General features: G+C 33.7%; 1 protein-coding gene across 1 annotated transcript in view; it reads right to left on the bottom strand.

Moving 5' to 3' along the window:
* The window catches only part of Sugt1 (SGT1 assembly cochaperone of MIS12 kinetochore complex), a 31,066-nt gene that overhangs the window by 6,945 nt on the left and 11,080 nt on the right, over positions 1–13,041 (bottom strand). Inside the window, exons 8-10 of the mRNA XM_026399577.2 lie at positions 11,287–11,318; positions 9,268–9,364; positions 8,301–8,408 (exon numbers count right to left, since the gene is read on the bottom strand). Of these exons, the coding sequence (XP_026255362.1) occupies positions 8,301–8,408; positions 9,268–9,364; positions 11,287–11,318 (237 nt within the window). The remainder of the gene's footprint in view (positions 1–8,300; positions 8,409–9,267; positions 9,365–11,286; positions 11,319–13,041) is intronic.

Below are 13,041 nucleotides of genomic sequence, written 5' to 3'. Positions count from 1 at the left end.
AGGGATGATCCTCTCACCCAGGGGACATCTAGCAATGTCTATGGACATTGCTGGTTGTCACACCTAGGGTAAGGGAAAGGTTGGTGCAGACATCGAGACCAGGGGATGGTACTAAACATCCTATAATGTACAGGGAAACCTTCTACAACAGAAATATCCAGCCCCAAATGACAATAATGCCAGCATTGAGTAACCCAATTTCTATAGGAATTTGCTGTTTTCACATGTGCACCAACCTGCTTTAGAGTAATTTATTCTACTGTGTAAAAATAATACAGCATATTCTAATATATTATTTTACAACCATTCATTCATCAAATAACTACAGGTTGAAAACCCCTTTGCTGAAATGCTTGAGACCAGAAGTACATTAGAATTTAGATTTTAGAGTATTTGCATGTACATAGTAAGATATCTTGGGGATGGGACCAAAGTTTAAAAATGAGATTCCTTTATGTTTTATGTATTCCTTAATCACATAGTCTGAAACTAATTTTATACAATATTTTAGTGCACCTCCATTTTGACTGTAACCTGCAACATAAGGCCAGGAGTAAATTTTCCACTTGTGACCTCACGTCAGCACTCAAAAAGTGTTTGATTTTGAACTTTAAATTTTCATATTAGGAATGTTCAACTTGTGCTAAACACCCACAATGAATAGGTATGCTCTTTAAGGTTGTGGGGAATTTAAAAAATATTAATGACATATCTTTGACCATTTGGAAATATATGAGATACTTAAAGTCACAAAATAGGCAAATACATGTCAAAAGCTCAGGAAATCACACCAGCTGCAAAAGGTGAAGGATTCATGCAGTTTAAAGGGTGATGAGGGGTAGATAATGTTTGCAAGGATAGAAGGGGTAACCCAGTCTCCAGAGGCAAAGAGAATGGCCTAAACTGGAGCTCTGGGGACACAAACGGCCAGAGTACATCAGGGAGTATGAAAAACACCAATCTGCCAAGTCCAGAATTTATATAAGAGCAGTGAAGACTAGATGGAAAAAGAGCAGAATACATAGACTTCAAATGTTAAAAAGAAAACAAGTATCCTAATAGCAACTTTTACTCTCATCAAGGCTTGTCCCCAGCATCTACCCTTACTCCTCATATATTCACTCACCTCTACCTTTTTTTTTCCTATTCAAATAATGTTCCCATCTCCATTTTTAGATTGGCAAAAATCAGTATTTTCAGTGTAAACATTATAGTAAACTGCATCAAATAATATTATGCAGATTAAATTAAGAATCAAATTAAATTTTACATTGTAATACTTTTATGAAAAGGATTATTACTTCTGTAAATGGGAGAGACAGATATAACAAAGAGCAGCCTATTCACCCATTTGTTCTCTGACTTCTTTTGAATCAGATAACTCATTTAAATCGGCAATTCCTGGTAATGTTTCTTCTACCTGCATCTTGCTTCTTTCACTTTCAAATAGAATCAAGAACCCAGATGGCAGTGTGTACATCATCGTACTAAAGTACATTCCCACTTCATATCCTTATGCTACATGCATTTTTACATAAAAGTTCATTTTTTCACTTTAAGAGCAGCACATACTTGCAGTCACATTTACTGAAAGCCACCGTAACCTGAGGAATTGTGCAGTATGAACAAAAAGGCCTTTAAATAAAGATAGTCAAAGCTCTCAGCAACAATCTGCTTCAAGTGAGACAAACTGACCTAAGCCTGAAATTATACTTATTCCATTCATTAAAATAGCAGTACCGAATAAACCATGTAAAACAGCTTTTTAAAAGGTGAAAACAGGGATGGGAGGGGGTTAATTTTCTGTGAATTCTTTTTCATACCTACTTCGCTTTCAATGCTTATACATGCTCTTAAAAATGAAGTTTGAAGTCTTGACATTTCTGGCAGATACTTCTAATATTATAGTCCAATTTCAGAAACTTTTTATTGTAAACACTAATAAACCATTCTATTTTCATTTAAGTAAAAAAATACTTTAAAAGCTAACTTAAATCATTTTTAATATATATTTTTTGGTTATCAGTGCACCTTTATTTATTTATACGTGGCACTGAGAATTGAACCCAGTGCCTCACACATGCCAGGCAAGTGTTCCACCACTAAGCCACAACCCCAGCCTCCTAACTTAAATCTTTGATTTGTTTGAATGTTGCTCTTATATGCACAGGCAAAGTTTTCAAGGTTCCATGAAGCCATTTGGGCTGGTATTGTGGCTCAGTGGTAGAGTGCTCGCCTAGCACGGGCACGTCCTGGGTTCGATTCTCAGCACCACATAAAAATAAAGGCATTGTGTTGTGTCCATCTACAAAAAAAAAAAAAAAAGATTCTCTCTCTCTCTCTCTCTCTCTCTCTCTCTCTCTCTCGCGTGCGCTCTTAAAAAAAAAAAAAAAAAAAAAAAAAAAGAAGCCATTACTACTTCTAAGTAATCATAGCATAAAGACACTGGCTTCTTAAGAAGCAGTGCTACAGACTAGCAGTGAAGGAATTCTCTCCAGAAGTCTAAAGAACCCAAAGCAGTTTACTGGCAAACTTTTGAGATTAACCTGCCTCAAGGTTACAGTTATTAAATAACTGTGCCTCTATCTTTAGAATGTAGCCTTTCCAAAATTTTCCTACTCTTTGCAAATTTAATTGGTACCACAAAACCCTTTGTCCAATACTGGAGCAGTAGCTCAGTCTTTGCAGGCCAGACTGATACCTCTTGTTTATTCTTAAACTCAAATCTGTGTCCCCCAGCCCTCTCCATGGTACTAGAGATTCTATTCAAGGACTTGTGCTTTGCACTCTACCACTAAGCTACATCCCTAGCCCTTTCGTGGCCCGTGGCCCCCGCCCCCCCCAGAGTTTTTTAATTAGTGCACTGTAAGTGCATGTAGTTTTGGGATTCGTTACATATTCATATATGCACACAATATAATAATATAATTGGCCAATATCATTCCCTAGTATCATCCCCAGCTTTTAAAAAAATATTATTTTGAGGCAGGGTCTCACTAAATTGTCTAGGCTAATCTCAGATTTGTGATCCTGCTGCCTCAGTCTCCTGAGATGATGGAATTACAGGCCCGGAATAGTTGGCTTCACTCAAGTCACTATAACCATTTTTTAAAATACAAAAAATTGTAAGAAAGGCAAATTTCTAACTGCTTAATTTAAGTATTTATTGAGTGCCAGGCACTGTGCTCATAAGGAAACAGCTTTTGTTCTCTCATAAAACAACGAAAAATTCCAGTGTATATAATTGTGAAGAGTGGTGATTTGAATTATGGTCTGACTCTCATGGTTGCATTTGCACTGGAAGCTAGCTGTATGAAGGTACAGGTCAACATGCCCCAGTTGCTATAGTAATGCCGGCCAGGGAGGTATGGCTCTATATTAGTCAAGGCCTGATAGAGAATTCTGAGCAAAACAAGATGACTCTAACATTTTGCCAGTCCTGTGGCCTTTAGATTGCCTGCTTTACTGAAATTTTCCCACAAATAACCTTTTGACGAAACCTATAAAATAAACTTGCTGAGCTAGTTCTGGAGTCTGTCAAGCCTCACCAAGGGCTTGGCTACCCACCTGGCCCCAGCCTTTTCTCTCTATGTGTGTCTGTCTTTTCTTTATCCCTCATTGCTCCTGAGCACCTGATATCTCCTTAATTAATGGTCTTAGCTGAGAGATGAGAGGGCTGCGACAATTGGCACCTGAACAAGGATTTGAGAGGCCCAAGCATACAATGTGTAGTGACAGACCCCATGCAAAGAAATAGAGATATTTAGAAGGTAGTATATTAAAATGCTATTAGTGATGAGTCTTCAGTAACTACTCTCTCAGCTGCGTCACACTTTCCCAAATTTCTATACACATTTACTGCTTTTATAGCCTGAATAAAAATCTAAATAATCAGGGAGAAAAAAAAAACAACCAACAACAGTAGTAATAACATTTATTGAGCACTTATATACTCTGTGTGCTTCACATGTCATGTCATTTAATAAAACCACACTACAAAAGAAGATTATCATCCATATTTTAGAAATGAGGGAATGTAATTATGGAATAATTTGCTTGAAATACCTTTTCTGCTAGACTTTTCACTTATTTCTTCAGACCGAGAACAAGGCAAAACCAATTAATTGTGTAATTAGAAAGAATCACAAAGAGGTGCTATTTGTTGGATATATGACTTACAAGCAAGTATATTAATCTCTGTGAGCCTTAGCTTCTCCTTTGAAATGGGAATAACAAGGCTTATACCATATAGGGTTCTTATGAGGATTAAATATCATGTACAAAAAGACTATAGAACTATATCTGGCACATAACAAATGAATGCAATCACAAATATCTTCATCATCATAAACATCTGGAAAAAAACTGGGCAAATTATTTAACGTCTCTGGGTTTGGTTTCTCTACCTTTAAACTGGTAATAAAAATATATATACTATATAGTCATTGTGAAAATTACATGATATACAGTATAGTGTCTAGTATGTGATAAATAACTATTTTAATTTGGCATAGGCCAAACAATACAGATATAGTACATGTATGCAGTAAAATATTTTGCTGGAAAATATTTAATGGTATGGGGGGGGAAGCCATAATGAATGGTTAAGTTTAACAGACATTAAGAGAGTGTATATATAGCAAAATATTTCTTTATAAAATATACAAACATGCATTAATGGAAAAGAAAGAGTACATTCCAAGATCCACAATTTGTGGACATCAGCAACTAATTCAGTAAAAATAAAACACAACATCTCACTATTATTCCAATATTAATAGCAAAACAAAGCTATAATCCAAACACCCCCACATTTACATACTGACAAACACAAGTAGCCTGCCCAGATATCCCTACTCTTCTACCCTATCTCTGGAATTTTCTATATATTCTCTTGCTTCTATGAGCATTAAGAAAAGGAATTCATTCTAAAACTGCTCAAATTTTAGTGGTGAAAAAGGAACGAGGAGGTTATTATTTTGTCTCCAGTAAAAGCACACATTTTTATTTACCATGGTTCCATGTTGTATAACACAACAACTTTTTGTTTTTGTAATATATAATATAAAAAATTACTTAAGACTAAAAATAAAGCTGGGCATGGTGGCTCATGCCTCTAATTCCAATGACTCTGGAAAGAGCCAGCTAAGGCAACAGGATCACAAGTTTGAGGCCACTCTCAGCATCTTAGCTAGTCCCACAGCAACTGAGCAAGACCCTGTCTCAAACTAACAATGTAGCTTAGTGGTAAAGTGCCCCTGGGTTCACTCCCTAGTACCTGCCCCCCCCCCCAAAAGAGTATAAATAGGAATATAAGAATATTTCTATAAAGGTAAATTTACCCCAAAGGATTGAGAAGTCTAATTCTTAAGAATATTTCACAACATAGTTGACACCGAAACCACAATACTGAGACTATGACCAGAGAATAATGTCATGAAATTAACATCAGGAAACAAAAGAAACATGATGGTTTCTTAATTTTAGAAAGTGGATCAACAGGCTGACATGTAAACTGTATTCATAACTGTAAGTGCAATGTAATGGTAGAAATAACTAGCAAAGATACTGAAAAAATATAGTCTGGCTAGAAAAAATGTTCTAGATACTACATTGGAAATACTTAAATACTATTTCATTAGTTTAAGGATCCCACCTCTTCCTGTTTTCATCACAAATTATTATTTTTCACACAAATAAGTTAACTGGCTACACACAGATACACAACATTCATTCAACGTGGAAGATGGGGAAAAACAGGACTCTCAAAGAAAAGAAATAGTTCCTGTAAAACTAGATTTTTAACAGAATCTTATTTTAAGCATATTCTCCTAAGCAAAATGCATCATTTCCTTAATTCATACAAGGTTCAAGATATACAAAAATACATGAAAAGTAAATTATTTCTGTACTTTTCCCTAAGTACCATCACTCAGTAACAATGATTTCATTTTCAATATTTTAAAACACTATCTCCCTCTGCTGTATGAAACTGGAAAGGACTCAAAAGATCTCATCACTTATTTCTTTCAAAATATTAAGAAAAGCTATAAATTTGTATGCTACAAGATATAATATATAGGTTAGCAGCCCAACAGAGTTATATGTTTAAAACATGGAAAGCTATAAATTTATTTGCTACAAGATATAATATATAGGTTAGCAGCCCAACAGAGTTATATGTTTAAAACATGGAAATCTTTCTTTAAATTCTTCAATCCAGAATTTGAAAAATCTAAGCAAAGCGTGGTCAGAATTAAATATGCAGCCAGGTACGATGGTGCAAGCTTGTAATTTCAGCAGTTCAGGAGGCTGAGACAGGAGGATCCTGAGTTCAAAGCCAGCCTCAAGCAATGGTGAGGCACTAAGCAACTCAGTGAGACTTGTCTCTAAATAAAATACAAAACAGGGCTGGGAATATAGCTTGGAGGTTGAGTGCCTGAGTTCAATCCTCAGTACTCCCCGCCCCCGCCAAAAGTACCAAGCACCTGTTATGTACAATGCATGGGATGAGAAAGGGCTGCCAAGTTTAGTAAATAAAAATATATCATGGAACCTGGTTATACAAAAAAAATTATTCATTGTTCATCTAAAATACAAACTTCATCTGTATTTCAAACACTTTATCTGAATTAAAGTCCTTAAGTTACTTATCACCTATTCACACAAATTAATTTACATTTATAATACTTCAAATGCATATACATTAAGAATCTCTTGGTAGAAATATATAAAAAATACCAAAATCATAATTTTCTGACCTATCTTCCTCTCAAATCTACCTAGTGTTTTGTGCTTGATTACTCAGAATTATTTTATTTTATTTTTTTTTAAGAGGGAGAAAGAGGAGAGAGAGAATTTTAATTTTTTTTTCTTTTTTTTAGTTTTTGGAGGACACAACATCTTTTGTTTGTATGTGGTGCTGAGGATCGAACCCGGGCCACACGCATGCCAGGCGAGCGCGCTACCGCTTGAGCCACATCCCCAGCCCCACTCAGAATTATTTTATTGAACAAATTCTACACTATGTGAATAGAATAAGTGATAGACTAAAATCCTGGTGAGATTTCATCCCTTTTCTGACCTTCTATTATCTCGAGCACTTGATCCACACCTGCCACATAATTAATCAGCTTTACTTTTGGCAATCTTCAAATAAAATTTCAAGGGGCTGGGGTTGTGGCTCAGTGGCAGATCACTTGCCTTGCACATGTGAGGCACCGGGTTCAATCCTCAACACCACATAAAAATGAATAAACAAAATAAAGATATTGCATCCATCTATAACTAAAAATATTTTTTAAAAAAATAAAACTTCAAAAGGGCAAACCATATTAAACTAGAGACAAAATACTACTTCATGTATAAAAAACCATATACTAATGGAAAAAGTTTATATCATTCATTCTTATTAACTCACTTATCATATACTTTCATACAATTTCATGTAATTTTACTGGTAAAGGGATTTTAGAGCCCATACTCCTCCCTATATAGATGCTGAATACTTAATCCAAAGTCATTGTGACTAGACTAAATTCACAGGACAAGCTAAGAGACAGATTTTTTAAATCTTCAATTCAGTATTTCTCCTACTAAATTCACTACTACCTACATCTTTTGAATGATGCTTAAATCTTATAAATATTAATTCTACTTTTTTAAAATACAAAGGAATTAAAACATTATATACTCAAACTGTTATTCATTACTCCTTCATAGTAAAGTAACCTGAAATTCAGCATAACTAAAAATAAAACAAAAAATTAGATTTATCTTTATAACTGTTTCTATTTTTAATTGCATAAGGCAGGGTAAGAAAAGTATTTATACATTAAAACAGACCAAACTGACAAGTTCTTCAGAAGAGATAATATCAGTATCAAATCATATAAGCTATTTTTATTATATCCACTTTGAAAATCTTCATTGAAAAATCCTATAGCTATCTTTATAAGTACACACACACCACACAAACTATTAGTTTTATATTCCACTATTCAAATTTTGGGGATAAGAAAACTGTGATACTAAACAATCATTGTTTTTAATTTCCTGAGCGACTCCTCCCTCCCTTTTTTGAGACAGGGTCTTGCTAAATTGCTGAGGCTAGCCTGAACTGGTGATCCTTCTGCCTCAGCTTCCTGAGTCTCTGGATTACAGGAGTGTCACCATGTCTGGCAACTGTCTCTTTTAATTTAAATAGGATTTACAAGTTTATTATCACATAGGTGATTAATTCACCAGTAGGTTTATATTTTGAAAACATTACAGGTGAAAAACCTTTCCAATGGCCTCACCTTTGTTGTAAGTACTTTAAACGTACTCTGTTCTGGTATTATAGGATGAAGCAATCTCAGTTTCAAATTGTAATCTTCTCCAGAAGGAAGTTTCACCAAAGCAGACAACTATTGAACACAAATTAGCAACACATTTTGTAAATTTACATAATAAAGGCTACAAAGATTTTAAATGAATACAGAACTCTGACAATGTTGCAGATTAAACATTTTGCATAGTGTGTCAGATTTAAGAATTTCAAAATAATCTTTCAGTAGTATTCTTCATGTAAATTCTCAAATATTTAAAGAACAGAAAACAACATTTGAAGTATTTATCATATTTAATCACACATAACATTTAAATCTCAAGAAAACACAACACACAAATGCAAATGATATAGTAACAAAAAGAAATCATTCTTGCACAAAATATTAAATTCTAACCACCTTTCTTAATATCTATCATAAGGTTCTCTACTTAATGCTTAGAAACCAAGTTCTAAAGTCATACTCATTAAATATAATTAGTAAATTCCAAAACCACACAGCTAATAACTAGACCTTTTTCATAAAGTTCACCATGTAAGTATAACCAAATCACATATCTTATTAATTGTTAACCAAGTTCTGCTTTATACTCTTTTTATAACGTAAGTTTTTTTTAATAACATTTATTTCATTTTTATGTGGTGCTGAGGATCAAACCCAGTACATTGCCATGTGCTAGGCAAGCGCTCTACTGCTAAGCCACAATCTCAGCTCCTGCTTTATACCCTTAATCTAAAGAAAAAAATATATTTAGCTCTTATCTCAAATTTTTTAACTCAAACTAAAAAACAATGCTTCAGATTTTATTCAGCCTCTTCCATGTTATCTCAAGAAGAAATGGCATATAGTTGATAAATTGCTATAGATTATTCTGCAATATACTAAGTTGGCAAATAATAGTATGTAATCGCCATATAAAATATGGCTTAAAGATTACCTCTTTTTCTGAAAATTCCACATTTACGTCATTCTTCTGAACATTCTTGATCATAAGTGTAATGATTACTTGAGATTCTGTTTGATACCAATCATACCTATTAAAAAGGAAAGAAACTTTAAAAAATTGTTTATCAAAAAAAAAAAGGTTTGATAAAAAACTCCACCCTAAGGAACAAAACAGCAAAACAGCTATTAATTCACAGAAGCAATTATATGTAACTAATCTTCTATTATCTGTACTAATTAAGAGAAAACAGTAAGGTAGGTGATGCTCACATCTTTCCAGTGGACTTAAAATATAATATATTAGAAATTAAAATATAGCTATATTAGAAAATATATTTTCTAATATAGTTGCACTTAAGCTAATATTAAAGACAAAAATTAGGGCTGAGGTTGTGTCTCAGTGGTAGAACACTTCCCTAGCACATGTGAGGCACTGGGTTCGATCCTCAGCACCACATAAAAATAAACAAACAAAGATACTGTGCACATCTACAACTAAAAAAATTATATATTCAAAAAAGAAGATAAAAATAAGCCAGGTACCCGGCGCACCCCTGTAATCCCCACAGCTCAGGAGGCTGAGAGAGAAGGATAGTGAGTTCAAAGCCAGCCTCAGCAATGGCAAGGTACCGTCTCTAAATAAAATACAAAATAGGGCTAGGGATGTGATTCAGTGGTTGAGTTCCCCTGAATTCAGGTACCAAAACAAAAAAAGATAAAAATCATTCTAAACAGCCACTAATTATACATTATCAACAGTTTTATACTCTCATTTCCACCGAATGCTAAGGTGAATTAAACACTTCTATTCCTATTTTACAGATGAGTACACAGAAAGCTCAGTGGCAGCAGTGCTGAGGTGGATCTGGTCAACCTGAGTCAATACTACAAGCTCTTCACTGAAGCTGGGAGTAAACAGACCTCAGCACAGAAACAGAGGCAAATGAGCTCAAGCTACAGTTATTTAAACTTTACCCATTTGCCAGGTACAAATAACAATTCCTTCCCCTTCAAATCTTACGGTATTCAGGAAGAAGACCAATGTGTCCAGGGATTATCATTATGTGTACCTTTCATAATGAAAGCTCTAAAAATGTAGTAATCCTCACTTTCAAATGAGACTATAATCTCCCTGAAGGGAGAGCTATTTACCCTGATACTATTATATTCTCAGGAACAAACATATGCCTACTTACTATACAATATACTTATTAAATCAAATGCTGAATTATTTTATGCTCCAAATTCCATAATTGTCATTTGATGTTTATGTGTTCTTATCCTCACTATGGTCACCAGGCAAGTCAAAGTTCCCTGTTTACAAAGTAATTGGAGTCACTTCATTTCCCCAAAAAGAACATGAATAAATTGTTTTGTTGTAACATTTTTAAGTCATTTTAGGTAATTATGTCAAAAAGCACCTAGATTAAAGAAAAAAACTTTGAGAGTGTCATAGTCTGTCTCTGAAATTCAGTGAGGATGCAAAACTCCAGATCAATGCCTTGTGATTCTGTTACAGTCCTAAGAATGCAAGTTGTACACATGGCTCATGAATAACGAAAACCAAAATCAAAGACTTAGTAGTGTTTACTCATTATTATAATTGCTATCTTCAGCAATATTAACTTTTAGCTCATGTAGAAGGTTCCTATGAAAATTTTATTTCAAATATAAGATAGAGGTCAATTACAAGTCCGTTAACCCTAATATGAGCTTATTATGTCATAAAACAAATTTAACTGAAAGATGTTCTCCTTTATGGGTGGAAAGGTGACATACTATGGCAACAGAGAAATGATTTAAATGATTTAAATTTACTTAAGTAGAACATTAATACTAACCAGTAAACAGTCTTAAAAAATTAAGTTTTTTATAAGGCTATAACACTATTTTAAAAAGAAAAATTAAGAAACTTAAAACCACACTGTAAGGAATCACTTATTAAAATATGGGCTCCCCTCCCCCTTTAAGCATATTTATCATGCACTGTTTTATGAAAAGAAACACTTACTTGATTTTTGACTGAGTCCGCTGGGATACAGACTAGTTTTGTCAAGTTGAAAGAAAAAGATTTTTAAGTTAATTTAGCAATTGAATATTAAAATACACATACTATTAAATTAACTCAGTGCTCTAGTTTTTTTTGATATGGAATAACTACATGAAAATTTTCTTCAAAGATAAAACATAGTGTATGCATTATTAAATGATACTAGTCTTCACAAAAAAAAACATGTTGCCATTTTTATAATTTCATTAATTTAAATTTTTAAAAATATTTTTCTTGAAACATTTTAATAACAGAAAACTTTTCTAAAGGTATGAATGGAAAGTTTATTTATCCAAAATGTCCAGTCCTAAGATGAAATAACTCCTAGCAACATTTTAAAAACCATTTTAAAGAAACAGTATAACATTCCAGTTTAAACAATGTAAAGACTGCTCTGAAAACCTATAAAGGAACCATTTCCATGGAGATTTCCAAATAACCTCAAACTCCATTTTGTGACCTTTCTCCAACAGACATATCATCAAGAAACAAAGTGACTCTTGTCCAACACCTACTTTCCTAAACTATGCCTGCACCTATTAAAACTAAATCTAAAGACTTGTCCTGGGTCTTAGGTAGCCTCTAAACTGACCCAAAACCAAAAAGGGAAGAGAGGAGGTTTGGGATCATGGAAATAAATAAAAACTACTTTTAGAGGTCTGAATCTAACTCAGAATTACTCTTCAGTATAAAGGACTGAGAAACAATGTGCATCTAGATCATATTAAGTAGAGAAACTAACCAAAATAGATTATTCCAGTTCACCCGGATACCAGGAAAAAAAACAGACTGAACCATGGCAGTAATAAAATGTGCTAAGCCTACATAACTTAACTCTGGACTAAATGTTTTTCTTCTTCTTCTGTTTTGTTTTTTAATTTTTTTAGTTGAAGTTGGACACTATACCTTTTATCTATTTATTTATTTTTATGTGGTGCTAAGGATTGAACCCAGGGCCTCCCACGTGCTAGGCGAGCACTCTACCACTGAGCCATAATCACAGCCCCCTCACCTTTTTTTTTAATTCAAATGCCATTCTGCTGTTTGTAGCCCTAGCCTCAATCTTAAATTATAAAACCTGAATTAAATTACTAGCAATAAAATAGAAAGTAGACTTTTAAAGACCTCTTCCAATTCATTCCCTACCTATCACACCTAGGAATATGGGCAAGCATGGATGTATAGGGATAGATAGCACTCACATTTGCAGATATTCAAAGCCCTTGTTACTATGCATACACATATTTTGCCCGAAGCTCACAATAACCTGTGTGATGTAGAATAGTTCTTTCAGCTCCAGTTTACACATGAAGAAATCTCAGGGAACAAGTGACTTTCTTAATGTCACAATGTAATTTTGAAAGATTGAGATGTAAATAAATCTTTGAGAATGTACAAAGTAACTCAAAATGTTAAGTAATTGCCCATAAAAAGTATTAGGAGCCAGATATAATGAAGCATGCCTATGATTCCAGCTATTCAAAATAGTGAAAAAGAAGAATCATTAAAAGGATCCTGAATCCTAAACCAACCTAGGAAACTTAGACCTTGTCTTTAAAAAAAAGACTACACTCAAATCTCCTGACTCCTTGTAATTTTCTTTCTTGACTAAATATGTAAATCACTACTACTAAAAAAGCATTAGCCATGATTTAAATATATTACATATAAGCTTAAACTGATTAAAAAATAAAAATCTCTTAACTCTGCCATAAT

This window comes from Urocitellus parryii, chromosome 2 (assembly GCF_045843805.1).
Source record: "Urocitellus parryii isolate mUroPar1 chromosome 2, mUroPar1.hap1, whole genome shotgun sequence".
Taxonomy (NCBI): domain Eukaryota; kingdom Metazoa; phylum Chordata; class Mammalia; order Rodentia; family Sciuridae; genus Urocitellus; species Urocitellus parryii.
The sequence above is the reverse complement of the archived record's forward strand: the minus strand, read 5'-3'. Positions and strand labels throughout refer to the sequence as shown.